Source organism: Nesoenas mayeri, assembly GCF_963082525.1.
Source record: "Nesoenas mayeri genome assembly, chromosome: 1".
In the NCBI taxonomy this organism is placed as follows: Eukaryota; Metazoa; Chordata; class Aves; order Columbiformes; family Columbidae; genus Nesoenas; species Nesoenas mayeri.
The window spans coordinates 151134725-151153303 of NC_137541.1; the positions used below are offsets into that span (position 1 = coordinate 151134725).

Sequence of the window (18579 nt, forward strand, 5' to 3'; positions counted from 1 at the left end):
TCTGCTAAGTCCTATGGTGACATTTCACATCACCAGTTTTATGCTAGCTTCCCAGCAAGAAAAATGGCAGGAGCGATTCACCTGACATAGCCTTGCCCCACATCTCCCCTCCCTGTGTCCTTTATGCAGGATAACCAAGATTTCTTCTATTTGATCACTAGGTAAGTCCTAGAGAATGCACTTTTTCCTAGAGCAGAAGAATTTAATGGTTTATGAAACTGACAATGAAAAAAAGCTGAAGTTCAACTGTAACATTAGTATCCAGGCACCAAACAGTAATTAGACCTACAGCAGTTTCATTTTCTTCCAGTTCTTGATTGCTCATTATCAAAGTCTACTTGGTTCCAAAACTGGCCAATTTATTCTCTTAATTTCCAAACAAATCCACCAGCTGGGTATTTTAAAAAAGAAACAAACAAAAAATATAATTGACATGTTCCCCTCATTTTAAGAGATGTTCTACAGGCTGTTTTAAAATGATGGACCCAATTTTGAAGTAATTTCAATTTGAAATTGGGTCCATCTTTTTGAAACACCCTGAATTTATTAATTTAAAAATCTTTTTGTACTTGATTGGTTTTAAATATTTTGATCTTATGACAGCTCCTTTCTCACTATCCACAGTGAGACCAACATTAAGGACTTCTTAACATTGGAAACCACGGTCTCTAAGGAAAAGGAAGTGATTTTGTGCTTTCATAAGTAAATGATGGAAATAAGAGGATATATCACACTCCATGAAGCCCCCATTTGAAAGCTTCAGGTATCACAGGCTTTTATAGCCCATTATACTCAGCCTCACTGTGTAAGGTGCCTGATTAAATCAGTTTAGAGAGAGCAGAAACTTGAAAAGAATATAAACCAAACATTATTTGAGCTTCATATTGGACAATAAGCTTTCTAGTTTCACTTGCTAAGTGAGGCTGAAGTATCTAAGCCTGAACACAGTATCTAAGCTGAATACTGCTTTGTAATGCTGCTGCTATTTCAGATCTTAATTATGTGTTATCTAGAAACCTACACTTAAATTAGGACTTAAAAGCACTCAATTGAAGAACAGTCTGGAAAATAAAAAGTGTTCTAATCCTTTATAATATCAATGTTACACACGATACTCAAAATTTTCAATGTAAATGCACAAATCATAAAGAGATTATACACCTAAAACAAGTTGAAAGTGTCCTGAAAGCTGGACAGTAGTACCTTCCCTCTACCTACACTTCCTCTAAATTAGAAAACCTTATATTTTCTATTTTTATGACAGAAAAATTGAGGATTGCATTGGTATTGAGATATCGGAGCCAAATAAACAACATGCCAATAATATTAGAATGTAAATATAAATATAAACATATTCCCGAAAGACAGCTGTATATACAATTGCATTATTCTGTCACGACATTTAGCTTGTTAGACAGAAAACAGCAGTTTGGTGCCAAATTCTGCCACAAGATGTGTATGTATGACTAATAGAAGTCAAAGAACATTGCACGCACCTGAGCAGGGAGATGTTCCTAACAAGGGTAACATTTATGAACATAACATTTACAAACACCCAGATGAAGCTCCTTGGCTATCTAGCAGACCTCCTCACTCCCTAAAGCAAACTCGTGTGACATTTCAGCTCCAATTCAAACTGTGAGCCTGACATCTCAGTTCAGATTCCCTTAAGAATCACTTTCAGTTAGGTGTGTAAGCTGTTTATCAGATATCAGTTCTTATTTCAGCAACATTTAAGAAAAAAACCCAGAAATTATAAGTGCGCTCAATTTCTGGCACGTGGCACTGCCTACAGGACAAAAATAAGAATGCAATTATTAATAATTTCTGCATAACTTCAGATGGAAGTAGTAATACAGTTTTGTCTTTAATTTTTGTAACTGACAGCTCTTCAGCTGAAAATACTGAAGAAGTCAGCTCATGCAGGAAGAGCAGCTAGGAGGACATGCCCATTGCTTCTGATCCCCTTGGAAAACCATCCCTAGAGCACAGACACAAGGAACAGGCTCATCTCAGGCTTCCTGAGATGCTGAATTTAAAGCCAGTGCTTGGTGGTGTGGAAGTCACCACACTGCACCTTTCTCCTTGTATCGAAATCTTTGGAATCGGGGACAAAACTTGTAATCTACTCCTTACTGTGCTTAACTAGTGAGCACCTGTACTGTGCTTCAACAAAAGGCCATTGATCTAGAAGACTTTGTCATATTTGATTGTTGGGCCATCTCATAATCAGCGCAATGAACCTTCACTGTAGAAGGAAAAACATCCTCAACTCAAACTAAGGCTGACCATTGCTCATGAGGAAATATAGGAAAGAGAAGGAACTCCAGCAGAAGAATTTAAAATTAGACAGTCAGAAGTGCTGCTATACAAGTGCAGCCTCTAGTGGTCTGTCCATAATCACTTAATGCCAGGAAAATTATTATATAGAGAAGTCCTGGCAGTCACAGCTGCATTTCCCCAACTCAGCTAATGTTGTGACACACACAGCAGGAGCATAACTTGCAAGCAAGGAAGTACCATTTCTCATTGATTCTTACATTTAGAATCTGATTTTTGAAAATCAAAACTGCCCCCCCCCAAAAAAAACAAAACAAAACAAAACCACACCATCAAAACAAAACCAAAAATCCCCAATTAAATCACTATATTCTACCATCTTTTTCATTCTGCACTGGAAGATGGATTTTTAAATGCACATTCAAAATACAGCATTTGGACCTTCCCTTGACTTTGGTAGTCACTGACTTCACAGAAACAGATGAAGCTGCACGGGAAATGAAGAAAATATGAGCCTTTGTACTGGAGCTGAACCTGTTCAAGTTTCATCATTAGACGTGGTTCAGATAAGAAATTCGATTAATTTCTCTCCCTCCCTCTACTATGCATTCTTTTTTTCTCTTCCTTCTCCAGATTCCAGTTAACTCTCTCTAAATCTTATCCAGTGTACCACTGATGAAAACCTTATCTCTTCCCTTTCCTATTATGCCCACTTTTGGTCTCAGCTGATATTTGTTCATCCCCAGGTAGTCTGAGGGCATAATGTATTTCAATTTTCTCACGATTCGGGGAATCATCAGATAAACAAAATTGTATTTTAGGATTTCACAACAAGTGGACAAAGAATTTAGATGAATGCTGGGTTGTGAGGTGGCATAAATAAAAATGATGTCAGGCAACTGGCTATATTTTCTCATGAGGCAGAAGAGGAGGACAGTCATTCAGTCTGGAAGACCAACATCATGAAAATACTTTTTGAAATTTTATAAGCGTAGGCAAGATAATTACACGTGAGGTTGTATCAATGACAGGAGATCTTCAAAGCCAGATAAACAGGAGACAAAATAACAACAGCAACTTCAAAGAGCTTTGTCTAAGGGGTTAATAATAATTCAAAACTTTGGAAGTCTCATGCAAACTTCACAATGAGTGTGGCCCAGAAAGCCAGGCGTGGTTACATGTGGCCCTATCCCTGACCTGAAAATCTTTCACCACCTGACTGCGACAGCAACAGGTTACCGCATCTGCCTGCAGAGCAAGAACCCACAAGGAAGATGGGCTACTATCAGACAAACAGTCAATGAGGTGAGTGACAGATCAGTGATGACCAGGAGAGTTGCTCTCAAGGTTGGTCTCAAGGGAAGCCAAAGGCCTTTATCCTGCACAGCAGTAGGTGCCTTGAAATTGTGAGATAGGAATCCAAATGTTTACCTGAAGCAGTTCTGTCTAAAGTACAGCTTGTGTTCCTCAACCAAATAAGCAGCATTGGGTACAAGCTTGATTTATTTTTAAGTATTTACACTGATTTATAAAGTACACACATTCACATTTCTTTTCCCTTCCCCACTCAGCTTCAGAGCTATGGGCATCAGTATCTTCCTTGACTGGTCCCTTATAGCTCCTCTTTATCTCTTTCGCTACTCTAGGTCCTCAAATCAGCTTCTCTCTCACTTTCAAGTCAATTCCTCCCTAAAATAAACAAGCAAACATAACTGATGGGAGGACAGTAATGCTGGCTACGTTCCATCATATATGCTGACAGTCTTTCTGCTTCAGAAAACTTATTCTGTTGGGGAGAAGCTGGGGGAATGTAGCCAGTGAACTGAAGTGTCCAGACAATCATTTACCTGGACCCGGACATCTGCTTTGTACCACATGTACTGATTTTCTGTGGTATTAATCAGTCTTTTTTATGGTAACTTAGCAAGCTTTACCCTACCAAGGAACCCCATAGACTAAAATCAGAATGGCTTTGATGCATTTCTGCAGGTAATAGAAATAATCATTAAAAGATTCTCTTTTAGTGTGTGAAATTAACTAAAATAAGGTTTTTTTAATAAGGAAGAGTTCTAGTTTTCCAAATGGAAAAAATGGTGTCATTTCTTTAGGTCACACAGAGCTGCTTTTGGACAAACTGTTTGAAGAAAGACGACAACTTTCAGGATTCATTTAGACTTAACTACAGATGGCTGAAGTAGGCCATGTTATCCTTGAGGGACAATTAAAGATAAATAGGTCAATAAAAGCAAAAGGGCTTCATGTTGGTTATCCTTAAATAAATCTGAGCAACAGAAAGCCTACACGTTCCTCATTTTAAACTATTAAGTCAGACTCCATAAAAACATTTTTACGCCTACTAAGAACAAGGATATTGCAATTATACACATTTCCAGTACATTTCGACAACCATTAATGTAAGTGCACAAAGCCTTGGCACAACCTTATCTGGAATGCTGCATATCATGCTTTAGAAAACTGAGTTTATAGATAGAAAGAAGGTTAAATACTCTGAACTTAAGACTGGACTAACGAAAGCACCTGCATCAGGTCCAGCATTTTAGTAATTAACTTTTACAATTTTACAGTGCTCAATTTACCTTGCCTCCTTAGCAGATTAAATTTACCATTGGATAGCGTGTGTAATACAGAGCCTATATACTGTTAAAATGCTCTAAGCTTTAAAGGTGTAAGCAGGATTTAAAGACTAGGAAGGCTTTGCCTGTACAGGGCTGAACTTTAAAACAAGTTTAAGATGTTCCTAAGGTGGACATTGAATCAAGTGTAAATTGTTCCAAATCCAGTAAAAATTCAGACTCTAAGCAACTTTGAGCTTTGGCCTAATCTTGTCAAATTACGTATCCAATACAAAAGCTTCAAACCCTAACTTAGGATGCAAGACTCCTACTTCAAACCTAAGCCTTTACATCATCTTTCTGCTTACAGAAACACACAGCATTTACAACTGTTTGGCAGCTGTGCTCTGAGAAAGGAAGGGCACACACAGCATGACAGATTTTGCTAGAAGTCCCGGGATGTTCTCACTGACAAATTTGAGGGGCTGCCAAGGTAACAGCAGGGTACAGGTCCCACATCTTCAGCCTGGATTGGAATCTGACAAAGAAGAGAGTGTGGAAATGAAGCACAGCTGACAGAAATAAACTCTGAAGCAGCAAAGCTGTTGCTTAGCATGTCAGTGGGAACTGTCAGGACATCTGGTTTTGGCACTTCTTACCCATATGTGGTGACGTTCATCCCTGGCACTATATAAAACAAAAGTGGTTAACTCTTAGCTAGTGGTAGGCTGCTTGTTTAGTTTGTGGATAAAAGAGGAAATATGCGGTTACCCTCCCACACCGGCTCTTCGTAAGGTCAGCAAGGACCCTGAGGGACTTACCAGCTCAAAACACAGTGTTACATCAGCATGGCCGTCCCTACTTTCAGGGTGCAGTGGTGGATCTATGCTGAGCAGGCTGGCCAGACCTGAGCTGTGCACTCTCCAGAGCCCCTTGCACTGAGGTTTGGTAGCTTCCAGCAAACACCCATGCTGTGCTGTGGTCCCCACCTAAATCCACCCTGTCATGCTTTGCTGCACCTACAGTAGCGACGACTTCTTTTCAGATCTGAACCTGCTGTAAGACTTTGCACAGATGTTTCTTCTTCAGTTTTCCATGTACCTTGGTGTTATCCCAAACGATGGGAAGTTGGTATATTTAACGAGGAAGGGTCTACCTGAAGCTTCACAAACCCTAACAACTGAGCTTCTGAACTGTCAGACATCGACACTTTGGGAGATCATCTTGTTCTCTTTTGTCACTCAGACAGGATGGCTCCCCAGTTTCCAACACCAAGCAGTACCACAAACAACAGGATTTCTTAGAAGGCCACATGGTGTTTAAGCATTTGTAAACCACCAGGATCTCAGAGAAGGGGACGTTCTCCCGGGCAGGAAACCGACAGGGACAGCTTTCAAAACAGGAAATTGCCGAACACGACAAATTAACCTGAGATATGCTCAAGATCCTGCAGTAGCACAGGAGGGCAGCACAAAGAGGGGCTGTACAAGGCTCTTCCTGAACACAAGTCCAAGAAGCCTGCATATTGTATTTAATCAGCAGTGTTAGGACTCAAACTGGCAATGAAAACCTGTTTTGAATTTTCTAATCTACACTATCTTTTCTTTCTCTTGAAAGGAACTTTGTATTTAAGACTCTGTTACAAATTTGAAATACTAATTTTCTAATCTTTTGTGACCACAAGACTTATAGCTTGCTTTCTTTGTTCAAAGAAGAATCTATATGAGCAATGACGAAAAGCACTAAAACTATATCCTTTTGTTCTCTGCTACAAGCATGTTGTTTTCTGATTGCAATAGAAATTGCTAATTAACCAGAAGGAAAACCATATGTTGAAAAATCCTCTCTCTCTCTTTTTTTTCTTTTAACCACTGCAATTATCTATTAATTTAGTTTAGATGAAGTTCTCATGCTACACCCCACATTTGGTAAATTCATATTCCAAGGATGTGTGCACACTTAAGTTAATAAAATATGTTTAGAGTGACATTTGTGATGGATAGCAGTAAGTATAAATAACACTTGCCTTCAGGGTACCTTTGAAATCTTAGAAATCTATTTACTAGCATAAACAGGAGGAAAAAATACTTTCTAAAGAGAGGAAAAAAGAATAGAATACTGAATGCCATGAGATGACTTCTTAAGGGTACAGTTGGTAGCTATTTCAGGAACCTATTGCAAACCTGAACAGAATATTCTTCCTCCACCCTTTGCATATGTGGGATGTAAAAGGCACATCCCACAGGTGCCTCTCCCACTCTGCAAGAAGAATGATGGACACTGTGTGTTGTTTGTTTTTCACTCAGCTAAGAGGTGAGACAACCTTGTTCTGCACAATCTCCTCTTCCTACTCAGCTCAACAATCCCCTAAGGACTCACCCAGTAAAGTAATAGGAGGCCAGTAAAGTAATAGTCTGATTCTCCTCTACAAAGAAGAATGCCTCCTATCTACAGGGACATTATAAAATGTCCTCGAAGCATCTCAAATATATACAAGACTTAGCTCACTGTCCTCTGCTGAAACCCAGTTGAATTTAAAGAGCTGAGCTCTTACAGACACTTATCTACAGATATGACTTTATTCAGCAACTCCACTGATAAGAACTATTAATTCCTGTGAATGAATACTTATATGTAAAGTATTTGTACCAATTCAACATTTTTATTAAAATAGTCTTCCTAAAAAGTATCACCTTAAGTACATTACATACTGCCACAGATTCTCCTTTCATCCTGGGTACTATACATATAAAACAACAACCAAAAAAATCACTTGAACTTAGAAAAATCGAAGAGAATCCTCACCTTTTTTAAAAAAAAGCTTTATCTTGTATTTCAATAATAATAAAAAAAATACTAGCTGCTAAAAGGACAAATCTGTTTCAGAAGTATTACATGTATACCTTTATAACATGTATCTTATCACCCAAACAGCAGTTATAAAGGGATTATCTGTAATCTTCCGTTGTGTATAGTACTCATATTTTATCTTTTTTTCCTGATAAAGCAGCAATCTTTAAGTACACATGGTACACAACTGTTGTCACACACTATGTCAACAACCTGTACTGAATATTTTGAGATTACAAACCGTATAGCAGACGTATTTTAACCAGCTGTCTATAGAACATGAATTTACCTTGCAACATTAACAACACCCACCTGAAGAAGATGGTTCAGCTCTCTGCTTAATGACATACAGTTGCATCAGGGTTAACTGAGTATCTAAAATTGAGATGAGATATTCCCTTTCCACTGTCTCCTTTCTTAACATCCTCATGTATCAGGCATTTACACATTTGAGCACATGCTGATAGCTCTGCTATTTGCACTATTCTGCTCCATGGTCATGTAAGTTGGCAACATGCAACTTGCAATAGTTCTGTTCCTAAATGGGGGGTGCCCCATGAGACATTTAACTCTTCATGATTAAAGTTCACTATGAAAAAGACAAGAGAAAGTTTACACTGAAAAAGCTTCTGAGACCCAATGTTCAGACAGCACAGAACAAGAATGCAATCAGAAGGGACAAGGTCATATTTACCTACAAAATTAGAGGAAATAATAAAGGTAGGTTTAAGAGGTTACAGTTTTTCCTCTTTCAAAAAAATGCCTAAGCTAGTCTTACTACAAAGACTTCTTCTTTCACTCGTGAACAAATCTTGAAAATCTGCCACCGCCACTAAGATTTACTAAACCAGCAAATATTTTATTGGGTGAACTCTACTGCAGAGCAAAGAAAGGTCCTTTCTTATGAGGCTCTTAGCAGGTCGTCACTGTCATTTCCATGAAATATCATTTCCCTTAACATGCGACTGCAGGCAGTCAAAGAGTTTTGAGTTATTGCTGCCAACCCCTTGCTGTGATCAGAAATCTTGTACGGGGCCAAGTAGCACGAGTAGTTTTCTGAGGAGCTGTTGTGGCTCCAGACATGTCCATGCTCTACAGGGCTTTTCGTAGAAAGTCTCTTTCCCCTCAGTCAATCAGAACAGACAAAAGACAGAGTTATGTATTTCATAAGCTAAATGACACTACTCTGGAGAGCAGTCCATGCATAAAAGGTCTGGGCTGCATTTTTATTCTTCCTGTAAATCTGTACTCCTTAGACTGCTTTAATAAACTTACTAAATAAATGAATAATGGACTGCTCCACTTCTCTCAGAAACAGTTTCCAAAGCATCCAAAGGAGTCTTTGAATTTTTAACCCCTTGAAAACTAAGTTAGCAGCAAAAATCCTACCTTACTACGCCTTTAACAGCACTAGAAATATCACAATGCAAGACAAATTATAATACTGCCTATCTTTAGGGCACAGGCAATCAATAATTCACCATTCGCAAAACATATTTTATCAGGGCATGCATATTGACATCTAAACTAGTGTAGTTTAGTTATTCTGTAGTTTGTTATTCCTATAAACCTGCACAATGGCTCATAAACAAAATTTTACACAGTAAGCTCATAACACCACTAGCAAAGGTGTCAGGGATGTCTTCAGCCCTTCTGAGATTATGGCAGTTCTCAGGTACAAAAAGGTCCCAGTTTTATCATTATCTTAACAATGGCATCATTTTTACAAGTTTGAAATTGAGAAGTTATCACTTTAATAGCTAACATATTGTTATATTCACAATAGTTAATACCTTACACTTCACATTTAGCCAGCTGGGCTATCTCCTTTGTTTATACAGAACAGTGATCTTTTTCTAAAGAATTAGAAATTAAAGAAATAAGAAAATCTTAGAAGAACAGCCAGACTTCAGAAATGGCCACTTTTGGCTTAATTTGCATAGATTAATTGTTGGATGGTAAGGGAAATGAACAGAAAAACCTCAAGAAAGTCTGCTCCCAGACTTTTAATTAATAAAAACGTGCTCTGCCAAACTGATGCTGTGGGATACGCTCAGTCCTCTCCCCTGCAGCAGATGCTGCTTGTTCCGATCAGAATTTCTCACATAAACCCCACTGTGCAGAAGCTCAACAGGCCACCATGAAACATACCACCAAAGACTTTCAAAAGGAGGAAGAGATGTGAATTTAGTGCATAATTATTTGTAATAACAGTATTCAAGAAAGATATAATCAAGGGAGGCTTTGCACTACATAGTTTCACCGACACCGTGATAAATGAAGAAAATGAAGCTGGCTGTCAGCTTCACAGTTCCTCTCCCTGATAAACCAGGGGCCAAGAAGGCACCTCACAGTATTGTGCTGCATGTAACCAGCATTCCCTCACAGGGAGTAGGTCCTACAAAATAATTAAGAGGAAAGGTCTTTGCAAGAACAACACTATTTCTCTTTATGCATGTACAGTAAACAAAAGCACGCACATGCATGAAGGACATCTGCCAAAATTAGTTCCAAATGTGAACTGAACATGGTCCATGCTGAGTTGCACTGCACTTTGTCAGGGAAAAGAGCATGAAATACAGCTTGAGACCAGCATTTAATCAGTGTTACAGAACCTGTGTTTCTAAGAGGTTTTTAATCTGGTGGAGCCAGATAGCCCAATTTGGGAAAGACATAGAGGAAATCATTCAGATTTTAAAGGATGTCAGGAGGCTTCTAGTCAAACCTGTTACTCAAAGCGTAGTCAACTCCAAATGCAGACCAGATTGTTCAGGACTTTGTACAGCAAAGTCTTGAAAACCTTCAAGGACAGAAACTCCATTGCCTCTCTTGGTAGCCTGTCTCAACACTGTTATTTTCTCAGTGCCATATTTCCCACCCCCCCTTACATTCAGGTCAGATCCTCTCTGTTCTCATTCCCACCCTGGGCCATTCTCTCCCCATCACCCATCTCTCTGAGAAGCCTATTGCCATCTCCCCACTGTCTCTTTGTTGGTGGGAATGGTGCCTGTTGAGTGCCCACAGCTTTCCCTCCCCTAGCTGAGCAAGCCCCACTCATGTAGCCTCTCCTTATATATCAGCTCCAGCCCTGACCATTGTGGGGGCCCCACTGAACTCACTCCTGTTTGTGAGCCCTCACCCTGTGGTAGCTCAGAGCAAGGCCCAATACTACAGGAAGGGTCTAGAGAGAGCCAGATGGTGGACATCCCTGCTCTCACTTGTTCCAGGCCATGCTCCTGCTGGTGCAGCCCCAGGGCCACCATCCTTCACTGCTGTCAGGACATCTTCCTGACTCACTTCTAGTGTGCTGCCCACAAGTGCCCGCAGGTCCTTCTCAGAAAAGCAGCCCCACAGCCAGTTAGTTCCCAGCCTGTATTCTTGCAAGGGGTGTCCCTTCTTGCAGGACACTTCATTTGTCATTGCCAAATTCATTATGTTCCTGACAGCCCGTTCCTCTAGCTTGTTGAGGTTCCTCTGAAAGCAAGTCCTTCCCTGAAGGGTATTGACTGGTCCACCAGTTTCTCATCCACAAACTTGATGAGAGTGCACTGCTCCTCCGTGTCCTTGCCAAGGACATCAGACAGATACATATGGTACCCTGAGAAACTGTCTCCAGGTAGACCATGAGCCATTAACCAACAAACTTTGAGCTTGATGATCCAAGCAGTTTCTCACCCACCCAACAACCCACCTGTCAAGACATAACTCAAGTGGATACAAAGGTGCTGCGGGAGACTGTGTTGAAAGTCTTGCTCAAGTTGTGGCAAAAGGCATGCACAGCTGCCCCTCATTCATGCATCTAGTCATTTCCTCATAGAAATAGTTTGGTCAAGCACAATTTATTGCTGTTTCATCCATGCTGGCTACTACCCATCACCTCCTTCTTTCTTGTGCCTATAAATGTGTTTTAAGAGGACTCAGTAATTTTCCTACAGAACAAAGTGAGATTGCCCAGCCTGTAGTGCTCTGAATCAGTATTCGTGCCCTTTCTGAAAATGAATGCAATATTTGCCTTTCTCCAGTCATCACAGGCCATCTCTGATCTCAAAAACCCTCCAAAGAAGACAGAAATCAGCCTTGCTGTGACATTGTCCAGCTCCTTCACCACTCCTGATATAGTTCTTGTCTCAAAGACTAGATTTGGGTCAAGATTTCTCAAGAGATCCCTGTCTTGATCCTCACCTGCTGCTATTCATTCTCCTTCTTGAACCCTGTCTCTAAGCACACAGGCCTGATAGTCTCTCTGAGAGAAGACTGAAGCAAAGAATTCATCAAGTGTCTCAGCCTCATCTGTGTTGACTGCTACTAATTTAGCCAAAGTTTTGGAAGTGCTGCACAGACAAAGCCAAGGAAATTGAGCACAAGTGGTTACGAAAAACCTCTGTATATAAGTGTGGAATATTCCCTCACAGCGAGTAATGTTTTGAGTAGTATACAGGAATTAACTGTGGTCATCCAAAATCATACACGTTTTAAATTAAAACACAGGACATTGCACTCTAAGATAAAGATAAGAAGCAAGAGGACAACATTCATCACAGAATCTGCATCCATATCTACCAGGTAATAATTTTCTAATTAAATATAAATAGCACTACATAATTCATCTAACAACTATATTAGGCAGCTGTCCCTAATCAACACTTATTGACACTGCACTATAAGCTGCATTTTCCTTTTAATTAAATAGCAAGCCTGACCTTTACACCATTATCTGACTGAAGGTGAAAAATCACTTAGCAGATAAAATGTATTTTCTCCTAGACAGGTGCTCACCTTGGGATACTCGTCAGATAGGTCAGGACATTCTGGAACTCCTTCTCGGGGATCTCGCTGAAAGCTGGGTAGTCTGGAAAGGTGATAACAGGACATCCATCTCCCCCTCTTCCACCTACAAAAGAAACAAGCAGTAGGTGTATTTTCATACAAGTCCTTTTACCTACCCTGCAGTTTCCCAGTCATGAAGCTACTGTGTTTTTTCTCTCTCTTTTTTTTTTTTGGTGCAGTGTTCATCAGCGTGGTCATCATTTATTCTGAATAGTCTAGTTTCTTCTTCAGAGCTTAGGAAGTTCTATAGGAACAAATTTGTTACACCACATTTGATTTTTTTCCTGCACAAATGTCTTTGCCCATGTGAATGCAGCTTTGACACCAGATGGCAGTGCATCTTTCTTTTGATAACTGGCCACCACATGTAAATACAACCAGTCTGAAGAAATAAATGAACTGAATTAATAAAAAAGCTAAGCCACAATTAAGTAGGTGAATCTCTATCTTGAACTGAACTCAACCTTCTCACCAGTCTGAACTCATTCCTGCAACCCCTGCCTTCCTTCAGCCAGCTGTTCTGCTTCCAGGACAGTCTAAAAGAAGTGGCAAAACATTAAAAGAACTAGGAGAAGGTGATTCAAACCAAAATATCCTGTTCAACTTCTCCAATCACCTACAAAAGCTAAAGCAGAGCCTAACACCTATGCTAAAGTATGGCTGTTGATGAGCTACACACCATATGTATCTTTTTTTGGCACTTACACTACTGGGTAGAATTCACAAATGCAACACTTTCAAATGTGCTTCACACACATTTTTAAATACAAAATGTAACTTTTTTTAAAGTCAATGTTAATGTTTCATGACTTAAGCAAGTTTATTTTCATAAAGACAGGCTGGACAAAGGACTTGCTGAGCCCTAGCAACCACATGAAGTTAACAGTTGCAGGGTGGCAAGGATACCTTGCTTGAAAGTTATGCTTGCTTGACAGTTCAAGAAAAGAGAACAAAACCAGCCAAAAATTATTGTGGCAAAATAATAAAGATATTTTTTTCCAGCCCTGAAATCTGATGATTGTGCAGAAATCAGCTGTAGACTATATTAACAACATTGATCATTACATCAACAGTGACTTGTAAAAATTGAAGTGTACTGTTACCACTTCAAGTGCCTTTACATATAACCTCACCAGAAAAAAAAAGGAAACACATTTGAGCTCAGATTCATCTGATAAAAGAAACCACCATTTCCTTCCAAACCACACGTAATCAGAAGAGCTCAAAGAGCATCCTTATGTTAATTTGTGGTGAATCTGACTTCAGCCTAGCACCTTACAGGCAATATGGTGCTTACCACTGTGCAGCTCTTGAAATCAAACTATGTCAGAAAATAACGTGCTCTGGATGCATTTAAATGACAACAAGTGCAACTATTATGCAAATATCACAAGTTTGCAAACATAATCTTTACAACACATCCAAACACAGCAACAATAAGTCAGTTAATGTTAGCTATATATATGTTCATAACACAAATGTGAGTTAAGACCAATTTTGATTCTATTATTTTGTTTTATAACCAGGCTCTCAGGACCAAAGCATTTTCCCCCTCATTAAAAACATTTTTCAAGCATGATAATGATTATTTCTGTTGCTCACGAGGTGTTCTTCTCTCTCTAGAATATCTATTTTTAGATACAATTATACATTATTTGCTGTATCCCCATTGGTTACTTGCTTTGTTCTACTTCATTTCCATAAATAGGACATATGAAACAAAAGAACAACAATAAGCTTGCAGGACATGTCCTAAAAGCAGAAGCCTAGACTATGATCTTCAGGAAGTTCCCAGACCACCACTGATTGTCAAGGGCAAATAGAGCCATCCTGCCTTGACATTGCTGATTAATTTTCAGTCTCTAGTACAGTCGTCCATGGTTACCTTGGGTGGAGCCAACTCTGTCCTGACACGTACTGTTAGAAGATCATTGTTCACCAATTATCGTTTTCTCTAGTATTTTCCTGCATGTATACCATCAAATGCTGCTCAACTGCCTTATCAGGACTTCACTGCTGAAAAGAGTTTAGGGCAGAGAGACCTGAAGTGCTATACATAATAAATTCTGTAAAATTTCAGCTTTAACATCACTCCCCTATAGAAATCGCTTTCTATATTGCAGCTTTAAATACATGGCCATCAATGGGAGACGGGCCACTCTAGCAAAGCAGTCGCTACTTCAAAATGAAAGTTTGCCATGGCAAGCTACAAAAAGGGCACAGGAAATCTAACCAAGTAAAAATCCTACATATAAATCATGTCTGCGTTAAAAAATAGTAAAAGCAGTAAGCAGGTTCATTTTTTAAAGTGTCCATTATTTCATAATGAACCTGATGCAGCAAGGAATGACTTTTTCCTTTATTTGGACTCACTTTTTCTTGCTTCACCTCTGCATTGCACAGTTTATTCCGAAGTTAGCTATGTAAAATGTGATTTTCTTTCCTCCTCTAAGAAGTAAATCCGGCCACAGAATTTAGGGGAAGGAGACAAAAGGGAAAGATTAGGAAGCTTGATTGCATTTTGTTGTTTTTGTTTTTAGTGAGAGCATTCTGAGTAACAAAATGAACTATTATACTTCCCTCATCCTTCTTGAAACACAGGTTTAAGGAAAAAATTTAAAACACCTTATTAGAACCAATTCACATAATAACCTTCCAGCGCCTCAGAATTATACATACCCAATTACAAAAAAAGGCCACGAATACTTTGATGAACTCTGTGAGTGCTACAACTCATGAAAATAATTCAAATTGTACAAAGTATATTTTTAATGAGCAAATGGAATTTTAATCACCATCCAAAAAATTAGTGATTTAACTGTAATATTTTAATAAATTCAAGTCTTTTCTAGAGTGACTGTGTCTCATTATCCGAGTCATAACCACTGGAAATCATTTATTTCTCCTTCCCTTCTAGCTCACAGTCCTGAAATTTAAACCACAGCTGTGAGATACACTGACCTGCCCAAACGGAATATAATAGTTTTATGTGTTCCTAAGACAATCAAGTATCTCTTTGAAAGCATTTTCTTAGTCTAATCTCTTTTTTTTTTTCCCCAAACTAAATTTCCAAAAGGATATTAAAACCTCTTATTTTTGTTAAGAAAGTAACTAGATCTCCTTTCACTCTACTTCGATGAGCCTTCATTAAAGAAAAACTTGTTATTAACTAAGTTAAAACTGACTTGGGCAACCTATTCAACTGAAACTTCTTTTACAGATTTAGCATCAAAAAAACCCACAAAATGCCTCTCTGAAATGGGAAATTTTCAGTGGATAAACCTCTACAATTCTAGAAAACCTCCACTTAGGTTGAGCTCTTCTACATATATGTACATTCCTTGGTCTAAAGCCAGTTTTTACAATGGCAACAGCCCTGCGTTTCAGAGAAATATGCATTTTAAAAACAAGTTGAATTGCATTAGCTCCACAGGTCAGATAGCAAAATGACTGATCTGTGCTCAGGGAACAGTACTTTGTGTTCCTAACTGTTGTATACAATTATTTAAACAATAGGACTGACCATTACAGTTATGTGGACCCAGAGCACTGTGACCTTGTGTATGAAAGAAGTGGAAAAACGATCTTTGGTAAACTATCTGTGTTACTGTGAGATGGGACTGGTGAAGTTAACCTAAAGTCTAAGTAATTTAGCATTTATTCTTTATATTCTGCTAAGTCTAAATTTTCCCATCACAGTTGCAATCTCTTTTGGGGTTGTTCTTTTTTATTAAGCAGGTTGGGTGACGGAGAAGTGCTGAGCCAAGGAAACTACAACAGTGTTTTACACAAATTCTAATCAACAGGCATATTAGTGACTTCCTATCTAAAAACAATCTCAAGTGAGAAATAATTAGCATTCTTTTCAACATGAAATGGCACTGGCAGGGAAAATTACAGAAACTACAAATTGTACAGCTGCTAAAAACATGCGTATGTGCACACACATAAAGAAAAGGGTAATTCCCCACAACTCTGTCAAAGACATGGCAGGTTCTTTTTGGTATGGCCAGGAAAATTTGGGAGTAGTAAAGGAGGGTGCTCAAATTTCCAGGAAAGAAGAGCAGGAAATTATTTTGTAATGTTTCCCTAATTATTCAGCTCCTGTTTGCATAAGAAAAGGTATTTGCAAAAGTACTCTGCCCACACCTGCAAGAAGGAAGGTAGATGGATAATTAGATATGATAATTAGATGATGATAGAGCAAAGAGACAGGTCTGCTAGCCTGAATCTATAATGCAAATGAAATGGTATTGGGACCATAAGAAAAAAAAAAATCTCTATGTTGATCAATATTTACTCACACAAGATTCAAGAGCATCACCATTGTCAAACAACTTGCACCTACAACTTTGGTTCAAAAGACTTACCTTAAGTAAAATAATCTTGTTTGCAGTCATGTCAAAAGGGAGGTCCCCAGGTAAAAGAGGGAAAAAGCTTATTACACATTTTGCTTTTCTGTTGTGGCAGTTCCTCTGTTATGTTTGTATATTTCTGATAAAAATTTCTCCTTTCTACTTGTATAATATACTTATCTGGAGTACTCGGAGTATTCGAAATTACATGTAGGCTTCGATGAGGCAGTGGATAAAAGCTTCATTGCATATCCTTTGCGAAGTAAAACAGAATCAAGGGGCATTTATTAAAATATTCTTTCCTTCAATCCAGAGAGAGGTTTCATTTGTATGATTTCACAAGCTGCATTTTGCCTAGGTTGATTAGCAGCAAGTAGGCCTAGAAATCAGAGTTCAATAACTAAGTTTGTACCTGAATGTATTTGAACTGGAGATCTCTTACCCAAGGATTCTTTTATTTTTATCTTTTCCCCCTTCTCTTTACTACTTCTAAAAATTTTTTAAACAAATTTCTAAAGACAGTGGATTTAGCACAGTGAACATAAACAAGCAGTTAAGCCTTCACCTGTGCAAGACAGAAACTAAGTAAAACCTCTTCCGCTGCCAATACACAAAACATACATTGAACACGTATTTGCAAGAAAAATCAAGTTGATATTTTTAAAGAACTGATGCAATGTATGCGGTGGTACAGGATCCACTCAGGTGTTCTCAAACGCAGTTTTACAAAAAGGCTCAGTACCTATGGATACTTCAAAGGGAACAGTTGAACCAGTGCGGTATTTTCAGGTCATTTCCACAGAAGAGAGCCAGAGCACAGCAAAGGAAATAAAGTTACAGAGACTGAGTAGAATCTAATTATTTAGAATGGCAATTTAAAGGGCCAGAGACATAAGCATTTTGAAAGCTCATACCAAGGCTAACTTTTTCAAGTGGAGGAACAAAACCTATGAATTTACAGGCAAAAATGCAAGTAACACGAACCTGTATTTGTATTTCCTGTGATGGAAATATTTTGTTTGAAGTTGTTCAATGTATAAAGAGACATACAAAGAAAAGCGAGTTGAAATAATTGGTTCAGTGCTTATGACGGCCAAGAGTCTCATTTGCACATCACATAGCTTGTATGATTTAAGATGCATACAAAGACACACAATTGTCTGTCCTCTCATCTTCATCTACATTTATTTCAACATACCTACATAGAGAAACGGCAGAGAGTTGCAAAGTTGGGTAGGACAATCACACAGCAACTTTCTAATCAAGGAAAGAGAAAATTATGACTGAAAATAAAAAATGTGAATGAAAGACTGTAAGGAATATATTTTCCAGAGACTTTTAAATGGACCTTTCAATGTCCTTTGTGAGGATAATTAAAAAAAAAAAAAAGGCAGAAAACCCTTTGCAATACAGAAAAAAAAGTGGTTTCACAAATACTTACTAAAGGAAGAAAAAACGTGAAACAATGAACCACGTCAAGAGGATGTTTAATACAGCCTAGCAACAACAAAAAAAAGTAATGACAATTCTTGCAAAGATAAGGAGCTCGTTCCACATAAAGAAAAAGCTCCAAGGGAAAAAGTAAACAGCTGGGTCTGCGGTAGAATATTAACTTTGAGGTTTATAAACTTGTTAAGTGAATGATTAAAAACCTAATCCACAGTTCACCCCTTCATTAGATTGATGCTGAACAT

The 18579-nt window shown here is 38.5% G+C and overlaps 1 protein-coding gene across 3 annotated transcripts in view; it reads right to left on the minus strand.

Annotated features, from left to right (window-relative positions):
- MCF2L (MCF.2 cell line derived transforming sequence like) overlaps nucleotides 1-18579 on the minus strand; it is a gene marked incomplete at both ends in the record, with an annotated part of 152814 nt that overhangs the window by 44297 nt on the left and 89938 nt on the right. For all 3 annotated transcript variants that reach the window (XM_080362882.1, XM_080362881.1, XM_080362883.1), the window contains one exon: nucleotides 12480-12594. In XM_080362882.1, coding sequence (XP_080219008.1) covers nucleotides 12480-12594 — 115 coding nt within the window. The remainder of the gene's footprint in view (nucleotides 1-12479; nucleotides 12595-18579) is intronic.